The sequence below is a fragment of the Alosa alosa genome, chromosome 21, assembly GCF_017589495.1.
Source record: "Alosa alosa isolate M-15738 ecotype Scorff River chromosome 21, AALO_Geno_1.1, whole genome shotgun sequence".
Taxonomy (NCBI): domain Eukaryota; kingdom Metazoa; phylum Chordata; class Actinopteri; order Clupeiformes; family Clupeidae; genus Alosa; species Alosa alosa.
In genome coordinates, this window is record NC_063209.1 from 30285830 (window position 1) to 30298329 (window position 12500).

General features: G+C 46.0%; 1 protein-coding gene across 1 annotated transcript in view; it reads left to right on the top strand.

The window, feature by feature from the left end:
• Positions 1-12500, top strand: part of dennd5a (DENN/MADD domain containing 5A) — a 48112-nt gene that overhangs the window by 23367 nt on the left and 12245 nt on the right. Inside the window, 2 exon segments of the mRNA XM_048230929.1 lie at positions 3980-4073; positions 9624-9755. Of these exon segments, the coding sequence (XP_048086886.1) occupies positions 3980-4073; positions 9624-9755 (226 nt within the window).

The following is a 12500-nucleotide window of genomic DNA, read 5'->3' on the forward strand; positions in this document are numbered from 1 at the left end:
TCTCTCTCTCTCACACACACACACACACCAGAGTTTATGTTAGCCGGCTACAGGTGGAAATTCTCTGGTTTCACTTGTAGTTGTCAGGCAGAACGGACAGAATGTCCGGTGGAGAATATGCTACATTTATTGATAAGTCAGTAACATTAAATAGGCTTATATTGCCTACAATATGTTACCACGACAACTTAAATATAAACGTACCCTATAAAACGTTTGTTTTTTATTGCTTACAATATGTTACCATGACAACTTAAATATAAACGTACCCTATGAAACGTTTGTTTTTTTATTGCCTACAATATGTTACCACGACAACTTAAATATAATCGTACCCAATGAAATGTTTGTTTTTTACTTCAAGTTACACAAGTAGGGGAGTGGGCCCGTCCTATGACCAGTGCTTAATTTGTAAAGTGGGAGGTGCCGGAGCGCAAAGGCGGGGTGGATCCGGCGACTCAAAACGGGGATTTGAGGTTACGGACCAACAACAAAAAAACCTGCGTACATAGCTCTGACTAAAAAAAAACTAAACAACGCAGTGTGTACACCAGGGCAATGTTTATTAACTTCAGAACTTGCAACACACTGCACTGCATGGTTTAAAATGTAAAAAAACCCAGCAATGATCCATTATCAAATTATCGAAAAAAACTCTACGCATAGGCCGAAATAAAAACATATAGGCTATAGTATGCTATATATTGCAATAATGACCACATAGTAATCAATAACAATCAATAATCATAGTAATCAACTAGATACAGCGTGGAATGATTAGTAATTTCTGATTGACACATCTGAATACCTATCTGAACCCCTATTCCCCCCCGGACACCTCCGCCCAATCAAAACACATTGGAACAGACACATAATATGACACTGTGGGCCAGATGTGCATTGACCGAAGCGTGGCGTTATCAGCGCCATGGGCACACCATGCAGATTCGCGAGCAGCTGTCAGACCCAAGTTCCGTCATATTTATCAATCGTTCAATCCTTAGTGTAAACTGCACCTTTCTCTGCCTTTCTCCGCCCATAAGCGCCAATTTCACGAACGTCCACAACTGAAATGGCAGCCTACATACAAAGCACAGTTGAATGAAGTTAACTGATGACAACATTAAAAGGATTAAGCGTTTAGCGATCATGAAATAATACCATACATGATAAGATGTAAACAAAGCAGGGGAGATAATGAAGATCAGTAGTTCTACTCAAACTACTTGTGCGTAGGCTATGGAAGATTGGTCAAATCTAGCAAGTAGGAAAGTTTAAGTGAATGGCGTGAAAGTGATAGTAAGACATTCGAAGGCCAGCGAAAGTTAAGGTTGCTTTTGGTAGTACAAATACTTTCACCACAAAAAACTGGTGTTCTAAATAAGCGATTCTGTTGTCTTTGAAAGGTTCTATTATTGGCGCATTGAACTGCAATTTGGATTAACACCTGCTTTTACAAAGGCGTGAAGTAAGAGCAGAATAGGAGAATAGGCGTCGCGCTTTCAGGAGCAGTCTTTGTACATACCCTGGGAATACATAACTAGGCACTCTTTACTCTTCCCCTCCCATCTTTTTAAGCTAAACTCCCACTTTCCCCTGGATCCTCCCATTAATGCATATGCATGACCGCGAAAAAGCGCAATGTGCCCTTTTCATCTCCGTGACAGGCAGTTTGGCGGCTTTAACATCTTTGTGGCCTGTTTGTACATACCTGGCAATGATTTTACGCGAAACATTCGCGAAGAAACAAATCGCCTGAAATGATTAATCAGCATTGACAAAGCGTTAGTACATCTAACCCAGAGACCCTATTCCCCGGACAGACACAAACACTCTGCACACACACACACAAACACACACAAACACTCACTTGACACGCACACAGACCAGGAAAACAGGAGATACAGGGGAACCAACAAAACAGTCAACAAGGGGCTAATAGCCTCAAAGCTAAAGTATGCTATATATTGCAATGATGACCACCCACACCCAGCCTAGGCCTACTTGTCCAAAATGGCCCATACAGCATCCAGACCCCCGGCCTGCTCCACTACCCTGCTTCTTTCTCTACACCTGTCCTTTAGAAATCCATGACCTCCACGTAAGGAAAGGGGTTGAACCCAGACAGCGGCCGGGCCGACAAGGCAAATGGGGAGGAGATGGTAGAGGTGGTATTCCCTGAAAGCCCTGATGACATTCGAGGGGCTATTGATGCAAAACTGCTGACAGAGTGTCTCAACTTCTCTCTCCCGAACACAGCGTCACCCTCCTGTGGCCAATATTGTGGATAAAGCACTTTCAAATCCTCGATTAGCTTGTTGTATCCTGTTTGGTCTTTCCCCTATTTCTAAAGACTAATAAGAAAGATATCAACATTGAACACTACACAAACAGTAATTTATTTATTTTTCGTTTAGGCGATTTATTTTTTATATTGACGTATACAGTAGAGTTGACGGATCCAATAAAAAAGGTTCCGGATCCAACGTCGGAGGTGCCGGAACATGTTCCGGCGTGTTCCGGGTCAAATTACGCCCTGCCTATGACGTTGCACCGCAAGTAAGCAGGGATTTATTGAAGTTGCCTGGCTACAGCAACGCTAATTTGGGACTATTACTATTTTAGGGGGCAATCCAGAGTAACTGAAAAGTTCCCCCAGTGGAAAGAACAATTCTGTGTGCTATTTGCACAGCAGAGTGCGCAACTTCATGAGTAGCCTTCTCCCCTGCGTGTGTAGAGCTGATCCTAAACGGCCTTCTCCCCTGCGTGTGTAGAGCTGATCCTAAACAGCCTTCTCCCCTGGCGTGTGTAGGCTGATCCTAAACTACTTCATGAGAGTAGCCTTCTCCCCTGCGTGTGTAGAGCTGATCCTAAACGGCCTTCTCCCCTGCGTGTGTAGAGCTGATCCTAAACTACTTCATGAGAGTAGCCTTCTCCCCTGCGTGTGTAGAGCTGATCCTAAACAGCCTTCTCCCCTGCGTGTGTAGAGCTGATCCTAAACAGCCTTCTCCCCTGCGTGTGTAGAGCTGATCCTAAACGGCCTTCTCCCCTGCGTGTGTAGAGCTGATCCTAAACTACTTCATGAGAGTAGCCTTCTCCCCTGCGTGTGTAGAGCTGATCCTAAACAGCCTTCTCCCCTGCGTGTGTAGAGCTGATCCTAAACAGCCTTCTCCCCCTGCATGTGTAGAGCTGATCCTAAACACCCTTCTCCCTGCATGTGTAGAGGCTGATCTAAACTACTTCATGAGGTAGCCTTCTCCCCTGCGTGTGTAGAGCTGATCCTAAACAGCCTTCTCCCCTGCGTGTGTAGAGCTGATCCTAAACAGCCTTCTCCCCTGCATGTGTAGAGCTGATCCTAAACAGCCTTCTCCCCTGCGTGTGTAGAGCTGATCCTAAACTACTTCATGAGAGTAGCCTTCTCCCCTGCGTGTGTAGAGCTGATCCTAAACAGCCTTCTCCCCTGCGTGTGTAGAGCTTATCCTAAACTACTTCATGAGAGTAGCCTTCTCCCCTGCGTGTGTAAACTGATCCTAACAAAGTGCTGGTGCTGATGCCGCTTAATAAACTGCATTGTGTTTGTGATTTAGTGCCATTTAAATGTATCTATACACATACTTATATAGGCAGTTGTGGCTATTTAAAACATATGTCCGGTATTCTGGAATATTACCAGTCAAAAAAAGTCTAGCGTAACCTCTGACACACAAACACACACACACACACACACACACACACACACACACACAGAAACAAGTTCCATCCAATCCTCACGGAATGTTTGTGTGTGTGTGTGTGTGTGTGTCTGTCGATGATGATAATAATGTCAATGCCCTGTGTGTGTGCCTATGTGTGTGTGTGTGTCTGTGTGCCTGTGTGTGTGTGTGTGTGTGTGTGTGTGTGTGTGTGTGTGTGTGTGTGTGTGCCTATGTGTGTGTGTGTGTGTGTGTGTGTGTGTGTGTGTGTGTGTGTGTGTGTGTAGATGGACCAAGCGCAGTGCTCCTGCTCAGTGGAGGAGGCGTGACCGTCAGAAGCAGCATGCGGAGCATCTCTACCTGGACAACGACCAGAGAGAGGTCAGAGGTCAACACCTGTTGCCATGGTTATGCCTGTGTCTTGTTGCCTAGAGATAGTACTGAGGTCGGGTTAGGGATAGAATTTCACTCTGATAATCGTGCGCATTCATGCAGTCACCATGGCCCGACCAACATAGCATTTGTTTATGTCCAGAGTTGTTCTACTAGTTTTAGCCATTTCTTTAATTTATGTCAGGAAGCTTGACCCTCTCTGTGGGGTGTAAATCGGGACACAGTTTTGGACACTATATTTGTGAAAATGATTCCTCATCCTCTCTGACCTACAGAGTGAGGCAGATGATTCTTGGCTTTGTCATCCTGGAATATGCCCATGTCATCAGAGAGGGGAAGAGTGCACCAGCCCCAGATCATAACTCTGGTGTGTGCAGTGCTAGAGCTGTGTGTGTGTGTGCAGTGCTAGAGCTGTGTGTGCAGTGCTAGAGGTGTGTGTGTGCAGTGCTAGAGGTGTGTGTGTGCAGTGCTGTGTGTGCAGTGCTAGAGGTGTGTGTGTGTGTGCAGTGCTAGAGGTGTGTGTGTGTGTGCAGTGCTAGAGGTGTGTGTGTGCAGTGCTAGAGGTGTGTGTGTGTGTGCAGTGCTAGAGCTGTGTGTGTGTGCAGTGCTAGAGGTGTGCAGTGCTGTGTGTGTGCAGTGCAGTGCTAGGTGTGTGTGTGTGTGTGCAGTGCTAGAGGTGTGTGCTGTGTGTGCAGTGCTAGAGGTGTGTGTGTGTGCAGTGCTAGAGGTGTGTGTGTGCAGTGCTAGAGGTGTGTGCAGTGCTAGAGGTGTGTGTGTGTGTGCAGTGCTAGAGGTGTGTGTGTGTGTGCAGTGCTAGAGGTGTGTGTGTGCAGTGCTAGAGGTGTGTGTGTGTGTGTGTGCAGTGCTAGAGGTGTGTGTGTGTGTGTGCAGTGCTAGAGGTGTGTGTGTGGGCAGTGCTAGAGGTGTGTGTGTGTGTGCAGTGCTAGAGGTGTGTGTGTGCAGTGCTAGAGGTGTGTGCAGTGCTAGAGGTGTGTGTGTGTGTGCAGTGCTAGAGGTGTGTGTGTGTGTGCAGTGCTAGAGGTGTGTGTGTGCAGTGCTGTGTGTGTGTGTGTGCAGTGCTAGAGGTGTGTGTGTGCAGTGCTAGAGGTGTGTGCAGTGCTGTGCTAGAGGTGTGTGCAGTGCTAGAGGTGTGTGTGTGCAGTGCTAGAGCTGTGTGCAGTGCTAGAGGTGTGTGCAGTGCTAGAGGTGTGTGTGTGCAGTGCTAGAGGTGTGTGTGTGTGTGTGCAGTGCTAGAGGTGTGTGTGTGTGTGCAGTGCTAGAGGTGTGTGTGTGCAGTGCAGTGCTAGAGGTGTGTGTGTGCAGTGCAGTGCTAGAGGTGTGTGTGTGCAGTGCAGTGCTAGAGGTGTGTGTGTGTGTGTGCAGTGCTAGAGGTGTGTGTGTGTGTGTGTGCAGTGCTAGAGGTGTGTGTGTGTGTGTGTGCAGTGCTAGAGGTGTGTGTGTGTGTGCAGTGCTAGAGGTGTGTGTGTGTGTGCAGTGCTAGAGGTGTGTGTGTGTGTGTGCAGTGCTAGAGGTATGTGTGTGTGTGCAGTGCTAGAGGTGTGTGCAGTGCTAGAGGTGTGTGCGTGCAGTGCTAGAGGTGTGTGTGTGCGGTGCTAGAGGTGTGTGCAGTGCTAGAGGTGTGTGTGTGTGCTGTGCTAGAGGTGTGTGCAGTAGTGATGGGCAAATGAAGCTTTGGTGAACCACTAAACCACAGCAGTGTGAAGCTAGCAACACTAATGAAAAAATCCAATATGGCTGCCACATGTAGATTTTTCAACATAAAAGTCCTTACCCAAACAAGTATATGTAACCAAAAATATTGGTTTGCTAAGGACTTTTTATGTTGAAAAAAAAAAGATAATGTGACCATCTTTTACTTTGCTAGTATCGCTAGGTTCACACTGCTGTGGTTCAGTGGTTCACCAAAGCTTAATTTGCCCATCACTAGTGTGCAGTGCTAGAGGTGTGTGCAGTGCTAGAGGTGTGTGTGTGCAGTGCTAGAGGTGTGTGTGTGTGCAGTGCTAGAGGTGTGTGTGTGCAGTGCTAGAGGTGTGTGTGTGTGTGTGCAGTGCTAGAGGTGTGTGTGTGCAGTGCTAGAGGTGTGCGCAGTGCTAGAGGTGTGTGTGTGCAGTGCTAGAGGTGTGTGCAGTGCTAGAGGTGTGTGTCTGTGTGCGCAGTGCTAGAGGTGTGTGCAGTGCTAGAGGTGTGTGTGTGCAGTGCTAGAGGTGTGTGTGTGTGTGCAGTGCTAGAGGTGTGTGTGTGTGTGTGTGCAGTGCTAGAGGTGTGTGCAGTGCTACGCGTGATGTGTAAAGTAACATAAAGGATTGTTTGCGGTTTATCCTAGAGTTAAAATTAAAGGATTGTGGATTGTCAAACTTTTTTTTTTCTAACCGCAATTAATCGGTGAATTTCTATAGTTAATCAAGATTAATCACATATTTGGGCTTCATTCGGCACGATAATCCAGCTCTCATGCTGACGTTTTGACAAGGATATCTTGTTCTTCCAGCTGAAATGACTCTCTACCTTTGCTGCCTGCATCCTTTCTGTTTTGGTACAATGGCCTTGAAATCTTGAGTTAATGAAGCTGGTAACCAGCCACAAATAGTCTACAATTTAAATTTAATGCTGTAATTGCTGCGTGCATGCATTCCTATTCTCTCTCTCCTGTGTAAACAAATTGTATGCTTTCCGTCAAGTTGTGCTGCATAAAGTTGAACAAATGAATTTGTTTGTTGTACAGAAAAATATTAGGCCTAATGGCCTACTCTCATGCAGTTAAAATAAGGCCTAATGGCCTACTGTCATGCAGTTAATTGGCTAATATTAGGCCTAATGGCCTACTGTCGTGCAGTTAATTAGGCCTAATGGCCTACTGTCATGCAGTTAATTGGCTAATATTAGGCCTAATGGCCTACTGTCATGAAGTTAATTAGGCCTAATGGCCTACTGTCATGCAGTTAATTGGCCACAGTGAAAGTTTGGAGGTTATGGTAGGGCAACTTCATTTACAAACCAAAACATGACCCGTACAGCTGAGCCAGCTCTTTCTTGTAGCCTACCTGTTAGGTGTCATTGCAATCTGGGGTTGCCTCAGTTTGTTGGCTCTAGGCTCACAATGTTATGTGGCTATCAAATGAAGTCAGATGACTACCTAAATGTACAAGCATATCCATTCCATGACGAGCATATTCCAGGATGACATTGTCAGAATGTAATTGGCTCAAATGAGGGAGCTGGAGGGATCATCTTCACACATGCATTGGCCACCACAGAGAGACCCGCTGAAGGCCTGTGGAATTTGCTGGAGAAGTCTTAACACAGAGGTTCCACTTGGCTGTCGTCCACACATGATCTAGGCTGAAAATGAATGCAACTCTGGATGGAAAATCAATGTTGTTCTGTTGCATAAGGTTATCAAAACTTGAGAGATTTAATAAAAAGTAAAGGTGGTCCAGTGTAATATTTGAGTGTGTCTTTCATTTGGCCAGACCGAGTACTTCACTCGGTCACGGTCGGGAAGTTTTCAGAAAAACAAAACAAAGAAACGTAAAATAATTTGATTGAGTCACTCAGGTAATGGGGACTCAGTTCACTCAGGTAACGGGGACTCAGTTCAGGACGGCCTAAGGCTGTTCATATCTTGTTCTGTTTAGTTCTTCTCTTAGTTGCCATGTGTTTGTTCTTGCATGATTAACACCTTTTCTTTTTTCTTGTTCATCCTCTGCTCTCCTGATGATCTCCATCTCTCTCTCTCTCTCTCTCTCTCTCCTGCTGGTTGCTCTGCCTTTCATTCTGTTCTCTCCCTCCATCTCTCTCTCTGTGTTCTCATCTCCCTCCATCCCTCTCTCTGTTCCCCTCTACTGTATCTCTCTCTATTCTTTCATCTCTGTTCTTGCATCTGTTCTCATCCCTCTTTCTCTCTCTCTCTATTCTTTCATCTCTGTTCTTGCATCTGTTCTCATCCCTCTTTCTCTCTCTCTCTATTCTTTCATCTCTGTTCTTGCATCTGTTCTCATCCCTCTTTCTCTCTCTCTCTCTGACTCTACTGCCTCTGTCGTGTGTGTGTGTGTGTGTGTGTGTGTGTTGCCGTGTGTGTGTATGTGTTGCTGTGTGTGTGTGTGTGTGTGTGTGTGTGTGTGCTGCGTGTGTGTGTGTGTGTGTGGTGCTGCCTTTGTGTGTGTGTATGTGTTACCGTGTGTGTCTGTGTGTGTGTGTGTGTGTGTGTGTTACCGTGTGTGTGTATGTGTTTCTGTGTGTGTGTGTGTGTGTGTGTGTGTGTGTTGCGTGTGTGTGTGTGTGTGGTGCTGCCTTTGTGTGTGTGTATGTGTTGCCGTGTGTGTGTGTGTGTGTGTTACCGTGTGTGTCTGTGTGTGTGTGTGTGTATGTTACCGTGTGTGTGTATGTGTGTATGTGTTGTGTGTGTGTGTGTGTGTGTGTGTGTGTGTGTGTGTGTGTGTGTGTTGTGTGTATGTGTGTGTGTGTGTGTGTGTGTGTGTGTGTGACTGCAGCATGCTGAGTGTTTGTACTCTGAGCTGCAGCTTCTGTTGGCTCTGGACTACTACTGGTTCTCCCAGTCCTTCAGACCCTGCCTCAAGTCTGTCAAAGTTGATGTGGTATGTGTGTGTGTATGTATGTGTGTGCGTGTGTGTGTATTTGATGTGTATCAATATTGTATGTGTGTGTATGTGTGTGTGTGTTGTGAGTTTAATGTGTATCAAAGTTGTGTGTGTGTGTGTGTGTCTTCTTCTCCTCTCCTCCTCCTCCTCCTCCTCCTCTCTCTCCTCTCCTCTCTTCTCCTCTCCTCTTCTTCTTCCTCCTCCTCCTCCTCCTCCTCCTCCTCTCCTCCTCCTCTCCTCTTCTTCTCCTCCTCTCCTCCTCCTCTCTTCTCCTCTGCTCTCCTCTTCTTCTTCTCCTCCTCTCTTCTTCCTCCTCCTCCTCCTCCTCCTCCACTCCTCTCCTCCTCCTCTCCTCTCCTCTGCTCTCCTCTCTTCTTCTCCTCTCCTCTGCTCCTCCACCCCTCTCCTCCTCCACTCCTCTCCTCCTCCTCTCCTCTTCTTCTTCCTCCTCCTCTCTTCCTCCTCCTCCTCCTCCTCCTCTCCTCCTCCTGTAATTCTCCTCTCCTCCTCCTCCCTCCTCTCCTCCTCCTCTCCTCTCCTCTGCTCTCCTCTCTTCTTCTCCTCTCCTCTCCTCCTCCTCCTCTCCTCCTCTCCTCCTCCTCTCCTCCTCGTCCTCTCCTCCTCCTCCTCTCCTCTCCTCCTCCTGTAATTCTCCTCTCTTCTCCTCCTCTCCTCCACTCGTCCTCTCCTCCTCCTCCTCTCCTCTCCTCCTCCTGTAATTCTCCTCTCTTCTCCTCCTCTCCTCCTCCTCCTCTCCTCTCCTCCTCCTGTAATTCTCCTCTCTTCTGCCCCCTCCTTCTCCTCTGTTGGTTTGGTGCTGTTGTGTAGAGTAACTCCTGGACGTGTGTCTATTAGCTGCATACTAATGCTAGAGCTCTTCTTGTGTGTTTCTTAGCTCTGTGTGTGTTTGCGTTTGCAGAAGTACATTCAGGAGGCCAGGAACTTGGGCACCACTATTAGGCAGCCCAAACTCTCTAATCTCTCGCCGTCAGTGATCGCCCAGACCAACTGGAAGTTTGTAGAGGGTCTCCTGAAGGAATGCAGGACTAAGGTCAGTGTGTGTATGTGTGTGTATGTGTGTGTGTGTGTGTGTGTGTTTGTGTGTGTAATTATCATACTCTGTCCATTCCTAAAGCCTGGAGTCTGTATGAATGTTTAATGCCCTGTGTATGCTGGCATGGCTGCCGTGGCCTCCCCTGCCCAAACCTCAGGCCTCCACCACAGGGGGGCGCCAACTGCAGTAGGGCTGGCAGGAAGTAGAAAAGATGAGGTCAGCTGCAGTAGGGCTGGCAGGAAGTAGAAAAGGTGAGGTCAGCTGCAGTAGGGCTGGCAGGAAGTAGAAAAGGTGAGGTAGCGGTTTTCTGCACAACAAATGGGTATTTGATGCTGGTCTGCCCTGAGAACACAAGTGAACCAGGTGTAATGTAAGTTCCTGGATGTTTGGGATGCTGTAGTATTTGTTTTTTGGAGGGTTCTCTATGGATCCCAGCAATGTGTGAAGAGTTTCCCAATGTAGGGGGAACTATGAGCTATGAGCATGGGTCTCCTAATGTAGAGGAACTATGAGCATGGGTCTCCTAATGTAGGGGAGCTATGAGCATGGGTCTCCTAATGTAGGGGAACTATGAGCATGGGTCTCCTAATGTAGGGGAGCTATGAGCATGGGTCTCCTAATGTAGGGGAACTATGAGCTATGAGCATGGGTCTCCTAATGTAGGGGAGCTATGAGCATGGGTCTCCTAATGTAGAGGAACTATGAGCATGGGTCTCCTAATGTAGGGGAACTATGAACATGGGTCTCCTAATGTAGAGGAACTATGAGCATGGGTCTCCTAATGTAGAGGAACTATGAGCATGGGTCTCCTAATGTAGGGGAACTATGAGCATGGGTCTCCTAATGTAGGGGAACTATGAGCATGGGTCTCCTAATATAGGGGAGCTATGAGCTATGAGCATGGGTCTCCTAATGTAGGGGAACTATGAGCTATGAGCATGGGTCTCCTAATGTAGGGGAACTATGAGCATGGGTCTCCTAATGTAGGGGAACTATGAGCATGGGTCTCCTAATGTAGAGGAACTATGACTATGAGCATGGGTCTCCTAATGTAGAGGAACTATGAGCATGGGTCTCCCAATGTAGAGGAACTATGAGCATGGGTCTCCCAATGTAGAGGAACTATGAGCTATGAGCATGGGTCTCCTAATGTAGGGGACCTATGAGCTATGAGCATGGGTCTCCTAATGTAGGGGAACTATGAGCATGGGTCTCCTAATGTAGGGGAGCTATGAGCATGGGTCTCCTAATGTAGGGGAGCTATGAGCTATGAGCATGGGTCTCCTAATGTAGGGGAACTATGAGCATGGGTCTGAATGTCAAATGTGCAATAAAGAATCCCCCAAGCAAAGGTTTTTTTGGTTTGCTATGAACCCTGAGGCACCTGAGGCATTCCATGTTGCTTGGTGGTTGACCATTAGAGGTAAAGAGAGTTCAAGACCAGTATACTATATGCTGACCAGTGTACTATATACTCAAGACCAGTGTACTATATACTAGGGGTGGGCGATATATATCGTCTGCGATAATATCGTGATTGTTGTTTTAACGATATATATCGTCTGCGATAATATCGTGATTGTTGTTTTAACGATATATATCGTCTGTGATAATATCGTGATTGTTGTTTTAACAATATGCAAATTTACATTATCGAGTATTTAAATTACTTATGGGGGAAAAACAGTCGAAATCACGCATTAAAGACTCATACATTCCCAGGAGGTGTATGCGGGAGAAGCCCCTGGCTGCAGCAGAGCAAGTGTCAAGTGATCACTAGTGGGTCACAACGTTGTCACAGGCACGCCTAATGTTTATTTTGTGCAGCGAGAGTAGCCTACTTGGGATTTCATGCGGCTACTTCTGTTCAAGTAGCATTGATGAGACAGTCACGTTTTTTTCTACGCAGTATTATATGGAGAGAAAACATTAGCCTTTGAGTATTTTAATAGTCAGTTGTAAACAAAGAACTATTCTCATGTAACTCTATTGTAAATGGACTGAAGTTCACTCTAAATATCTACGTGTACCGATTATGCTAACCGTTAGCATCTCTATGGTATTTCTCATATACATTAGCCATAAGCTCAGCATTAGTTTCTATTCTGTAACTTGGAATGCTAGCCTACATGATTGCTCTTAAACTAAACATCGAAGGAAATAACTGAGATGCACTCTGTTGGTCTGCTTAGTTTTACAGTGAATCCAAATGTAAAGGTTTGAAACTTCAGCTTCAGCCTTTCTCTTGGGAAACTGTTCTTCTCTAATGTAGCTGTTAGGCCTATTCATCTTCTCTAATGTAGCTGTTAGGCCTATTCATCTTCTCTAATGTAGCTGTTAGGCCTATTCATCTTCTCTAATGTAGCTGGCTAGACCATGTCATTGCCACACACACAAGTGGGGGCAGAATTGGAAATGTGCCATAGAGTGACAATGCATTGGTTGATTTGGTTAAAAAAGTCACTGGTTAGGTTATTGGTTATTACTGTAATGATGCTATTAATAAATTATGAGCTGTAAAGTAACTCAGACTTTAACAAAAACAATTTTTTAAAGGATATCGACTAATTATCGTTATCGTCAAAATCACAAAAAATATCGAGATATTATTTTTTGTCCATATCGCCCACCCCTACTATATACTCAAGACCAGTATAGTATACCCAACCCCAACTAATCTCCCAGAAAACAAAACTCTGAGTTGAGTTATTTTGTTAATCTGTGTGTGTATGTGTGTGTGCG